At 34.5% G+C, this 12,571-nt stretch overlaps 3 protein-coding genes across 3 annotated transcripts; all 3 read right to left on the reverse strand.

The window, feature by feature from the left end:
- Positions 1-242: 242 nt before the first annotated feature.
- On the reverse strand, positions 243-3,566 carry LOC102585167 (uncharacterized CRM domain-containing protein At3g25440, chloroplastic). The gene is made up of 4 exons (XM_006351732.2): positions 3,346-3,566; positions 2,322-2,790; positions 1,423-1,824; positions 243-1,308 (listed from the first exon to the last, which is right to left on the reverse strand). The coding sequence occupies exons 1-4, from the start codon at positions 3,435-3,437 to the stop codon at positions 1,183-1,185; spliced, it is 1,089 nt and encodes a 362-aa protein (XP_006351794.1). The 5' UTR covers positions 3,438-3,566; the 3' UTR covers positions 243-1,182.
- Positions 3,567-4,308: 742 nt separating this feature from the next.
- On the reverse strand, positions 4,309-6,771 carry LOC107061414 (probable leucine-rich repeat receptor-like protein kinase At1g68400). The gene is made up of 3 exons (XM_015310610.1): positions 5,342-6,771; positions 4,906-5,238; positions 4,309-4,646 (listed from the first exon to the last, which is right to left on the reverse strand). The coding sequence occupies exons 1-3, from the start codon at positions 6,633-6,635 to the stop codon at positions 4,309-4,311; spliced, it is 1,965 nt and encodes a 654-aa protein (XP_015166096.1). The 5' UTR covers positions 6,636-6,771.
- Positions 6,772-9,578: 2,807 nt separating this feature from the next.
- LOC102585502 (peroxidase N1) lies at positions 9,579-11,219 on the reverse strand. Its single transcript, XM_006351733.2, has 3 exons — positions 10,725-11,219; positions 10,271-10,433; positions 9,579-10,123 (listed from the first exon to the last, which is right to left on the reverse strand). Exons 1-3 carry the CDS (start codon positions 11,136-11,138, stop codon positions 9,705-9,707), a joined length of 996 nt encoding a protein of 331 aa, XP_006351795.1. The 5' UTR covers positions 11,139-11,219; the 3' UTR covers positions 9,579-9,704.
- Positions 11,220-12,571: the final 1,352 nt, after the last annotated feature.

Here is a 12,571-nt window from a genome sequence, read left to right on the forward strand (position 1 = left end):
AATCCATTATATTCATTCCTATATATCTAGTTATCTACACGACTACATGGGTGTGTCGATAAATGGAACGATTCAAATTTAAGAGAGTGCCTGAAATCCCGCCCATCAACTCTTTACGTTTGATTTTATGGTTATTGTATTTTTATTTGGTATTTCTCCCCCCCACCCGGTAAATAGCTCTGTTTGTGTCCGCATTCGTAACTAACTTACTGTACAAGTACCAATTTAAGTTCCAACATAGCTTAAATAACTCCAGCACATGATATTTCAAGGCCAACACACCATTGCCTGTTGTAGTAGTAACTCAATAAATCTGCAAGAGAAACTCTTGTCAAGGGGGCAAGTTGTATCGTCATATATGCTACAGGAATACAAGCATGAATAGTCAACCTGAAAACTGAGTTCAAGGAGATGGCATCATTGGCCATCAGAGGACCCATGTCTCCAAGCATTCTTATTGCAACACTAAAATACGACAGTTCAAAGCGTCTTTGCTTTTCGACTGCTTGTTACCATGAACTCCTCGCACTGTAACACTAAGCAATATACTTGAATGGGTCGGTCAGAGAATACACAGCCAAAGTTCCTCTAATTGCAACATGAGAACATGAAGCCTTTGCTTTTCACTGACGAACATTATTACCATTGAAGTTCCCCAGCTTAACTCCTGCAGTCAATGTAGACACTGAATGATTCCTGCTAACAGATCTCCAGACATGGACTATTTCACTTGAAGGAACATCCACTAATCAATCCAAGATTCAAGCTGGTTTATCTGCAGTAAGCTGAAAGCAGCAATTGTGAACCTTACACCAAGCTTGGCTTGAGGATTGGAAATGGGTTGGTGTATCAAGGCTATCTATTTTTTTCTCGCAAATGTGACCAGACGAGAGTAAAAGAGAGATCTGACTCCTTTCATTCAACTTCTGAGGGGTTCAAAGTTTAACTCTGCCTCATTTTACCATGCTAGGTAAATGTTTTTCTCTTCCTCTTTAAGCTCCACTCCTATGGGCCATCAAACCAGTCACTCAATGACGGTAAGTGTTAGGTATAATCAAAAGACACAACCAGCACTAAAGCTTCACTAATAACTCAATGTAATTGACAAATTAATGATTTGCATCACCCGCTTGGAGAGGTAGAAACATTTTGTAATTGCATGCACACCCTCATAATTTAATTTCAACTATTTTCTTTTTTTCTCTTCTGAGCAAGATATTCATGATACTCTACCAATTCTTTCTCCATTTTCTCAATAAATTGACTAGTATGCTCCAAAGACTGCTCATATCGATACTTCTCCAAGGCCTGCAGTTTTACAAGACAACAAGGTAAATCTTCAGTTGAATATAAAATCCTTTTTATTCTTACGATCAAGCTGATTCAAGCATGATATCACAACAAAAAAAATGCATACATTACCTTATCTTTAGATAGAGTATCTGGAGGAGACATAACATCTGGTTGAACATAATTCTTTCCACGATAAAATATTATGGTATTGTCTGGCTTAATGTCAATAACAGTGCCTCTGCTTAGCCGAGTGAGCTCTGCAGCATATTCATGAATCTGCCCAGGCTTGCAAGGCCTGCATACAACCTTAACTGTCTCGTGTTTCTTCCAGTGAAGATGCATATTCAACACCACCCCTCCAAATACTCCTCGTCTACCAACTGGTACATAATTTTTCTTTTTCTCACCAGTGCGCTTCAAGTAAAACTTCTCCTCTTCAGTTAAAATTTCAGGATCATGTGGTTCATCTGGAGCTTTAGGTACCTCAAAATTTCTCAATTTCTCAATCAACCAAGCTTCCTTTCGTTTTGCCTACAATATACATGCAATAACCAACAAAAAAAGTTAGATCTCATCACTCTTCTTTTTCTTTATTCATCAGTTGGAGCATTGCAGAAGAAAGTGATGTAGTTTTCGCGAACACGCGAAAGCTATACTCACTTGATGTACATACATGGATAAATAATTCTCTAAGATTTCAGAACCAAAAGTCAGAGCAAGCAAGAGAACAATGTCAAAAATGATGACATACCAATTTCTTCTTTTTTGTTTAAACAAAAAGATAATATTTATTACTTCGCTCTCTACCCCTACCCCGTTTAAATTGCTCAAGAAAGCATAAGCCAATAGGAAAGGGGACCAAAAAAAGGGAATGCAGCACAAACATAAGCTTATTTACATAAATAAATCAGGACAACAGAAACCACTGAAATGCTTGGTAATTTAAACTGGAAAATTACTATATAGAGGCAAAGTATTGTATTCAACATATCTTAGACATGGATATCATCGCCCTTAATGGATCTTACCTTCTCAAGTTTGTATCTGATCCTAACTTCAGGATTTGGAGATCTCATTTTCTTCTTTGCCTTCAGTCGGTATAATCTGAGTTCATTCAATTTTGCTTTTTTAGACATTTTAAACTTCTTCACGACACGCTTAACCTTTATCAGACCACCTCTTTTTCCGATTTCTTGACCAAATCTAAATCTGACAACACCTTTCTCTGTATTCAGCTCTATGGATGGACTAGAGAACCGCCTAGCATGGAGCAATTTCAAAACAATCTCACGAGATCCAGAAGTTAATGAACTTGGCAATAGCAAAGTGTTCATTGCAGGATCTTGACGAGGTAATTTAGGAATTAATCTCATTTGGTGATAGTTTCTGGAAATTGAGGAGTTGCTATGACCAAGAAAACACATAAAGGAAGTAGCTTTAGGCAAATATGGATTTGGAACACTTTGTCCAGAGTAACAAAACATATGAGGAGCTTCCCTGCATAAAACAAAACCAATCAGCGAATAACTTACAAATGCTTAGAAAAAAACTAAAAGAAAAATGTAAGAATGTATGTCATCAATTCGTAACAACCTATAGCACAGGCTAAACTGTTGAATAACCTCAATTTGAGATGTTAATTGTGTCATTCTAATCAAGAGAAAGAGAAAAAAAATATTCACACTTCCATTTGACAAATGAAGAATATCTGTTCTTATTGGAAACTCTAAAATAAGTTCTACGTAGAGAGAGGTTATTCCTCAACTCCGGCGCATAGTAATTCTAAATTTTGGACAAAGAATGAAAATTTCAATAAATTGACGGGCAGTTTAGAAAAACAATATGATGATTACTATGAACTCAAAATATTTTGGATAGAATGATTGAGAGATGGTCGTTTCTTGTTCCTCATTAGCTTAAATACATTAACAAGAACTGAATAAAACTCGTAAATTGACTCGCAGCCTCCTTCTCTAAACAAAACGAAGAAAACGATCAAGCGTCAATAAATAAAAACCCTAAGTACAAAAGTGTCTGTAAATAAATGTGTACCTTGAGACGACATTGATATCGGAATGCCTGAAAATGAAGCTCCAAAACCTGAGGGAAGAGCTTTTCATGCGTTTGTTTATTATTGCAAGCATGATCTTCACGGCGGCGAGTAGTGGTTGCTCAGCCGCACTAATTTACCGGCGAAATTTGACCCGCCAAACGCACAATCCCGCCCCGTGAGCTATGAGTCCCCGTTTAAAATTGGGGCCTTCTAAATTCGGTCTAATGCCAAAGCCCATCAAGAATTAATGGGAAACTTTTGGTAAATAGCCACTTCTTTGATTTTTGATTTTGGAAAAGTGTGTACGATTTTTGAAGATTTTTTTAATTCAAAAAAAAGGAATTTTATTAACTTGTAATACTAAAATAAGTTAGAGATATTTGTGTATTATAAATATATCATTAAAAGTAAAATTAGTTTGATGACTTTTTTTTAGCAATAATAATTTGATGACCTTAGGAGCGGGGGTTTTACCCTGTGCGCACCCAAAAAAGATAGCGGTTGCGGGTTTCCTTTGTCATAAAAAAATAATAATTTGATGACCTTATATGAAATTAACCCAAATAAACCACCTAACCAAAACCACACTTGTTTCATTACTTACTTTTGACAACAGAGTAAACCAATTCACTACATTTCTTTTAAAGCAAGCACGTAATACAATGATGAGAATTATGCTGCACGGGATTATTATGAAACTATTCAACAATGAGTTAAATGATTATTGTTGCTTAATTGATGTGATACACTTTTTTTTAGTCTATTTTTTTAAAAAAAATGTTTTTTTTATATAATTAAAAACTTAACTTTAAAATTTCTCCAAATGATCAAAGAGTGTTTCCATCCCACAAATTGAGACCGATGGAGGAGTAAGCATAGATACTAATTGCTCAAATTAATAACATGGTACAATATTCCAAATTAGGTACTTCATGGAAAATAATGTGTAACGACTTAATTAATTATCGAGACGGAGTTGCAGTTGCTATGGAGTCATCTGTCATAGATTGATCCATTGAGAAGGAGAGATCATCTTCGTCTTCCGATTCGGGTACCGCCCCGTTAATACTTTCCATTTCCCTCAACAGCTCACTAATCTCCGGTCGTTTTTCCGGCGACTTATCACAACAGCTTATAGCAGTCTGCAACAATTTCAACATTCCTGAGTTGGCACTTCTCTGAACAGCAATTTCCGTGTCGAAAATCTCAGCCGTCCATTCTTCTCGGACCGCCCTATGAACCCAACTGCACAGATCCGCACCGGTCACCCCCGGTGGAGCAGAATGTGAAGAAATTCTACCTGTTACAATTATAGCGCACACACTTGTGTCAAAGTCTCTTATTATAATTTGATTTATAAGTGGTTTTGAGTATCAGCCCGATGGTACATTTTCTATTTACTTATATATATCAATGGTATACAACAATGTGATCAATATAATATACCATCAAAATATATGTATTGTATGCTCTAAATATATACATCGCTAGATAACTAATAATGTAGTATATATACGCAAATATTTGATTCTGCCTGATCAATCAAGAAAAACAAATACCTGTTAATAATTCCAGGAGAAGGCAACCAAAGCTCCAAATATCAGATTTCTTGGACACTTTCTTGGAAGCCAGATATTCGGGTGATCGATAGGAAACCATTCGTTGAGTAGCGATGGGAAGTGCAATAAGGGAAGTGAGACCAAAGTCAGCAACACGAACATCATCATTTTCGTCAAGTAAAACATTGGTGGATTTTAGGTTGCCATGGGGAACAACGAATTGGGAGGAACTGACGTTCAGGTGTAGATGCTCTAGTGCTCGAGCAACACCACGAGCAACGGATAATCTTGAGCTCCATCGAAATGGTATCCTATCTCTAGTCCCTTTTCCTCCTATTGTTCAACCAACCACGGAAAAAAAAAATCAGTTATGTATTTGAGTAATTATAAATGTTATATGATAGACTACAAAGAAAAGTGGATCACAGTAAGATACCGTGAATGCGGTTGTATAAGCTTCCGTTAGGTGCAGATTTCAAGAGAAGCAACTTCTCATCCCTTGTATAGTAATAACCAAGAATAGGCAACAAATTTGGATGCTTTATATCACCAATAGCTCTTACTTGTCTCACAAATTCGTCATTTGTTAAAGGTTTCAAAACCCTCAAACGCTTCACCACAACAGTTGGTCCATCTACCAACATTGCCTTGTAACAATTTCCAAAATTTCCATTTCCCAAACCTTCTGCTGAAGCTCTCAGTAAGTCATCTAATTCAAAATTTATTTCACTACCTAAGAATATCAATTTGCCTTTCTCTAATTCAACCTCTGATGCCACACTTCTTGATTCCACACTCCTGGTTTCTGTTGGCGTTGTTGTGATCTCAGCTTTGCTAGTCTCCATTTTATCAACCTCCGTTAATCTTGTATTACTATTCATCAGCATTTTCTTAAGCTTTTTTGTTTTTTTAAAGTAGTAAATGACTAGATATAAAAGAACAACAATGCCCACAACGTTAATTACTACCAAGATTGGAGTTAACATGGATAATTTTGAACTATTTGAAGATTCATTATGTGAACTATCACTTGGAGTTGGTGTAGATGACTCATTATCCTTGATCGTGATGCACGTTGTGTTAGTAAAAGGAGGACCACATAAATCATGGTTACTTAAGTACGAGGACGGACCAAATTTTTGAAGAGCTATTGTGCTTGGAATTTCACCAGAAAGATTGTTGTTTGAGACATTGAAAACTTTCAAAGTTGACTGATTAAAACTGGGAATTGGACCGTTCAATTTGTTATTCTGTACCTGCAATGACTCTAACGAATTAAGTGTTAGAAGAGAAGGTGAAATTTCTCCGTCAAATCTGTTACCGGATAAATCAATGTTGTTCAAATTTTGGTTGTTGGAGAAGTTCATCAAGTTCCCTGATATGGAATTGTTCTTGAAGCTAAGTGTTTGTAATTGAGTGAGATTGACAAGTGCATTTGCCTCGAGTTTCCCAGTAAGGCCAAGATTTTCTAGCACAAGTCCAGTGACTCGACCGTTGATACAGCTAATACCATACCAATTTGGAGTGTTATTCATGTAACACATGAGGCTGTTCCAACTTTTTTGGAGCAATTTAGGATTGTTGAATTCAGCTCGAATCGCCCAAAGAGCCTCCCTTTCTGTGCCATGATAGCCTACCGTAGAACCATCTTCGGCTATGGACAGGGTACATAATTTCATCATGAAAAGCAAGACAACATAGTACTTGATGAAGAGACTAGATGAGCCCATTGTTGTTTGTGAAAAGGCAAAGAGATGCACACAAATAAGGCTCAAAAAACAGGGGAGGTAGTTGACAGCTACATTGTTGAGAGAAGAAAACAAGGACGATTGTTACGAGAAATTGGTTGTATTAATTTACAGCTGAGAATACTAGGAAAGTAGCTAATTACTTCGTTAACTTGTAGTACTAGGTACATAGGAGATACGTTTGATTATGGGAAACCTCGTGGCAGTGTTTTTGTCTAAGAATTTGCCGCAAGACAAGCTCTTTTTATCTTATTCGTCGAATAAGTTCTATGGGTTCAATTCTTAAGGTTCTTAGCATTGAATGTATACTTCCGTTTATAGTCACGAGTGATTTCTTCATACTGATTAAAATCCATTCAAGAAATAAATGAATCTCGAAATCCAAAAAATGTAATGCAATTGTTATGTAGAGGCAGAGATTGCACATCCCTAATGTTAGTCGATAGACAACAATTAGAACTTTTACCATGTTAAAGAAATAAACCTTAGGCCAAACTCAACTTCAAAAACTAACTCATACGGTGAGAAATTGTTTAAAACTATATAAAGAGACTACAACCTATACCCTTATTCTCGACCCAATATTAGGTAAAGCAAGAAAAAGGACATGTTTGTGGCACCAGAGAGCGGGCCAACAAGAAGGATTGGGAGGCTGGCAAGTTTCTAAAGAATGGTTCAGACAAATCTAACATTGGTATCAATAAGGATGATATGTCCGTTTTTGGGCTAAATGATGGCTTAGCCCAAGAGACAAACCATAAGGTCTATTGAGCCAAAGTGAATATTACTGTTGATTTATAATAGGTTGCACATAGTGCCGGCAAAATGAGCTCATATTTTGGTAACCCGTTCAACCCATCCATATTTAATGAGTTGGGTGAGTGATTTTTTACATGGGTAAAATATGAGTAAAGTATGAATTAGTCAAATGAGTTAAGCTTCTAACTTTTATTCACTATAAATTCATGATATCACTAAAAATATTGTAATTTCTCTTGCTTTTTATGTTCTTCTATGGAACTAATTATTTTTCATTATAATTGAAAAGGTGAAGTATTTGGCCCTCTAAAAATATATATTTTAAATGTACATTTTCTTTTGTTACTTATAATTTATTTATTTTATTTGTTTAATTTTATATTGGATAATAAATAATAGTATGAAATAAGCAAATCATGTATTAGTCTTGACATTGCTTAAAGTCCATTAAGCATGTTTTAGTCCTAAAATGCAAATATTCATTTACTTTGAAATTAAAAATATTTTCCCCTTCTAATTACATAATTGTATTTTATATTGAAAAGTTATAAGATCTTTTTTTACTTTTATGATACAATAAAGCTAAATGAAGCATTTTCAACATTTTTCATTTTAAAAAAGACTAAAATATTTTCTCCATGTTGAATTCTTAAGTAGAGTACTACTTGCTCATGAAAATATGGGTAAACTAGTATTTTACCCAACTCATTTCTTACCCAATCCATTTTTACCCATATCAAATATGAATGGGTTAAATTATTACCCATTTTATGTTGATCCATTTTTAACCCGCCCAAATTTAACCCAACCCGCCCACTTGCCACCACTAGTTGCACTTGCACAGAATATAGAACTATAGACAATATAATAGCCATCAATTATTCGCAAGATCGCATGCATGTCATCAGAGACTTAGTCGCGTGTGCCAGCTTCAAAATAAATTTTATTTCCAACTCTTTTAACCAAAAGTCAGTTGGATTGGGTCCATCTAATTAAGGTTTGTGTCCACTAGGAAAGCTTCCAATTGTCACATTAATCTTAATCAAATCCTCCTTTTGAACTACTAATCCATCACGTGAATGTGCATTGTTTTATCATTTATTTATTTTTTCCTATTCGGTACCCACACTGAAGCCCGATTAAATCCAGTTTCATATTAGGAAGTCTCACATTAGGATAAAGTGCTCCCTAATAAAGGTGACTCCATACCCAAGAAACTCGAACCCAAGACCTCTTGGTCAAGATGTCACTCCACCACAACATTATTGGTGTTCATTGTTTTATTCAATTTTTCATTTGTCTATAAACTTTTACGTACTCTTGGACCTTGGTTGACTTCTCTAACTAGGCACTCTTGTAGCATCCTCTACATAAAAATCTGTCGAAGTCTTCCCAAATTTCTAAAAATTGCAAAGTGCTAAAAATATGTTAGTAGTAATATATATATTCGCTTTCAGAATTACTTCACTAGCTAGCATTCTTTCTTGGCTAAAGGTTGTCGTTGCTCACCTACCATTAAAAGCAAAGCTAAGATTTCAACTTTATGAGTTTTGAATTTTATAATGACAATTTTAAGTAGGAGTAATAATAATTGAATTTTAAATTTAATATGTACACATTCAATGGATTTATTAACACAAATAATTATTTGAACAAAATCTACTAGTTCCGCCCCTGCCTAAGTCCTAACATATATGTTTGAGGCTAATACTATCACTTCAAAATTGTTTGGGTTTTTTGAATCTATTCTCCATTCCATGTTTAGTATGCATGTAGTTCTTCCGTACAATTAATTGTAGGAGAAAACTAAAAACAGAGTACGCGCTCCAACAAATTAAAATTTTAAAAATAAGTTATATATATTTACAATGTGAAAGGTTTTTACGCTATTAATCTAATTTAACATGTAATGATAGATATTAATTAATGTTATCGTAGATATTCACTCATAATTATACCTTACTGACCTGACCACAAAATTAAGACTTTTCTCAACTTTTTGTAGTGTGCAGATTATTGCATAATCAGGTTAAGTCTACTTATAACAATAGATTAATCTTCGTAGCAAGTCTCATATGATAACCTAGAAAATAGAAGAGTAACATGTTTTATAACTGTTTAAATTGACCTAATGGAATAAAAAAAATTCACACTCTTAGTATATATAACTTAAATCCGTAGTCAACAAGTTCAGTGGGTAAATGCTTTTATTTATTGATATTGGATACTACTAACAATTCCATTTTGCAGCTTGCGCTAACTGAACGAAACTAATTAGTATACATATATGCATCAGTTGAATGCAGAGCAAACTTTACGAATTTCACCGTTAGTCCCTGTCAAAACTTCAATATTACTCATTTTAACCATGGACTTTCCGAATTCTAAGGCGAATCTCAATCCAAGAAATCCCCTGAGGCCTAAATACCTTTGGACAAACACCTTGGTCGAAGCATCGGTCCACAATTTCTGGTCTGATTCCAGAATTCCACGACCATTCCTCAAGTTAGAGAAATACGAGGTGTCAAAATTGTTCACGCTTCCAGTGTCTAGTGCCACACGCTTCGAGCCATCCCCGTTTTGTGGACATAATGCTTGAAGCTGAGGAAGAAAGGTTGCATCTATTGAAGGGTCAGGGCCACCAGTGGAGTTGAAATTGTATAGCCTGTAGCTGAAGAATTGACATGCTGAGGTTCCAATTGTGTGCCCACCTGACCACACAAAATTAAAGTTAATGTCATAATTACATTCAGAGGTCATCGTTGTTTAAGTCTTTAGTACTAAAATTTTGTCCAGAGTATTGATAATAAATACGCATATCAAAATTATTTGTTTTAGTAATGTTATGTTAGACTTACCAACAAGGGTGACAAGATCTTGAGTGTTGAGACCCTTTGCAGCAAACTTTTGCTTTTGAGCATCAACAGATTCAGTAAATCCTGGCAGATTAGATGCGTCTGATGCTCTTGAAACTCGTCCATCTCTGCGTCCCGTGGGCACAGACCAGGTCAGTCCCTTAGTCTGCATCAATTAACAAAAACTATATTATTACGAAGAACTTAAATTTTTATATACACCGATAATATAAAATAAATAAATTATACTACATTACTAGCTAGTACTATATGTTAACTAGTAGTTATAGTAGGAAAGTGGTAAAATGTAACGTATAATTATTTTTTAGGTGATCTGATAGTGTCAAATTTTGTGAAGTTAACTCTGTTACTAATGCATGGGACCATATATATAACGAAAAAGGTCCAAAGAAAAAAACTACGTTCTTTCATGCAATATCCATGTATATATAATTACCAGGAGAACGGAATCACGAGCAGCAAGAGCAAGAATGTCAGCACATGAAACAACTCCAGGACAAAGAGCTTCAATTTGCTGCTTAGCATCGTCAATAACCTCGTATCCTCTCAACAAGGTATTCGGAGGAGCTGTTCTTTCAGTTCCAGCACCAGAAATGAGGATGGAACCGTCACAACCTTGTACGAAACAATCATGAAAGTGCATTCTCAACAATCCTGGTGCCACCGTTGGATCAGACTGAAAATGAGACCTCACCGTTGATTGAACGATGGATTCGGCCCTTGGGCACGTACTGGAATAAAATCCAACACGAGTCCCTTGGCCGAGTACCATAGTCACATCAATTACTAGCACGAGAAAAAAAATAATTGTAACCATTTTGTTGATTGAATTGTGATAGTAGTACGCCATATTTGGTGTTATGTACGTACTATGAGTATAATATTCTACACTCTTTTCTTTTGTTACTTTGCTTAGTGATTGAAATTGTATAAGAAACCTGCATATATTTATAGGCACAAGCAAATAAATAAAGGATATACATGCAACTTATTAAGTAGCTAGATCAATGGAGTTAGAGACCACGAGTAAGCAAAGGTGGCTACTATATGGGGCCTATACGCGTTTGATTTTTTCTTCTTTATTAATGAAATTATTAATTGTTATTGTTTTTTTGCTTTTGTGAGGTGAGGTGAGTGGTGGATCAATAATTCAACGTTGTTTTGTGGCCATGAGTTGGCATGCAACTAATGTACTCTCTCCGTTCTAATTTATGTGATGTAATAATGATATGGAATTTAAGAAAAATAATAATTAATATTGAAACTTGTGGTTTAAAATAAGTTATAGATGTTGTATGACTATAAATCATTTTATTAAGGATAAAATAATTACTTTAAAATTAAATTGTTATTAAATATAGAAACGTGTGATTCATTTTTATAATATTTTTTAAAAAATGTGTCATATAAATTGAGACAAAAAAAATAGCACCCTTGATTTTGTCTTGTCTCTTTTAACTCAAGTTTGTAATTAATATATATGAGATTTGCATGTAAATTTATAGGTATAAAATAGTGAATTTTGTAGGGTGTTTGGGTGTTATAAGTGATAAGCTAATAATGTGAAATGTTGACTAAAGAAAAGGTAGGGATTGCTATTTACTAGTACTAGAAATATGAGGTCATGTTAAGAAAAGGAAAAGCATTATTCAAAGGAGCACTCGTATCTTCAATTTGTGAGGGAATAATTGGGGGGTTTCACACTTACTTTCGGTTCTATGTATTAAAAAAATTTCGTCAATACATGTTGGCTGTTGCTATTGGTAATATTAATTGCATATCGGTAGGGCACGTTAAAATTTAGAGTTTAAATTTTTTTATTCAATAATTGTTCAATATAAATATTAAATTAAAATTAATGAATTTAATCAAACTTACACTCAATAAATTTAGCTCCGTCGAAGATTGGGACATTGTTTTAGTGCGTTTATGGTCTGGTAGTGGTACTGTAAAAAGAATAAACCACAAAGCAAATAGAGAAGAGTGACACATTGTACAAAAAAAAAATGTGCAAATCATATTCATAGTTCTAATAAATTGACCACTCCACTTTACTTTATAGTATTCTCATATTTAATAATGGATCATTCATCGGTATAAAAATAATGTTATATGGAATATATTAATTATATTTATGTTAATTATGCATTATTTGATTTGGGATTATTAAAACTTGTATGCATCGCATAAAATTAAAATATTACAAAAATATCCTTCACAATTATTATGGAAAAATTTGAGGGGTAATTGAGTTTTTAATCAGGCTAATGCATGCATTTAATC

Source organism: Solanum tuberosum, unplaced genomic scaffold, assembly GCF_000226075.1.
Source record: "Solanum tuberosum cultivar DM 1-3 516 R44 unplaced genomic scaffold, SolTub_3.0 scf00136, whole genome shotgun sequence".
Lineage (NCBI taxonomy): Eukaryota > Viridiplantae > Streptophyta > Magnoliopsida > Solanales > Solanaceae > Solanum > Solanum tuberosum.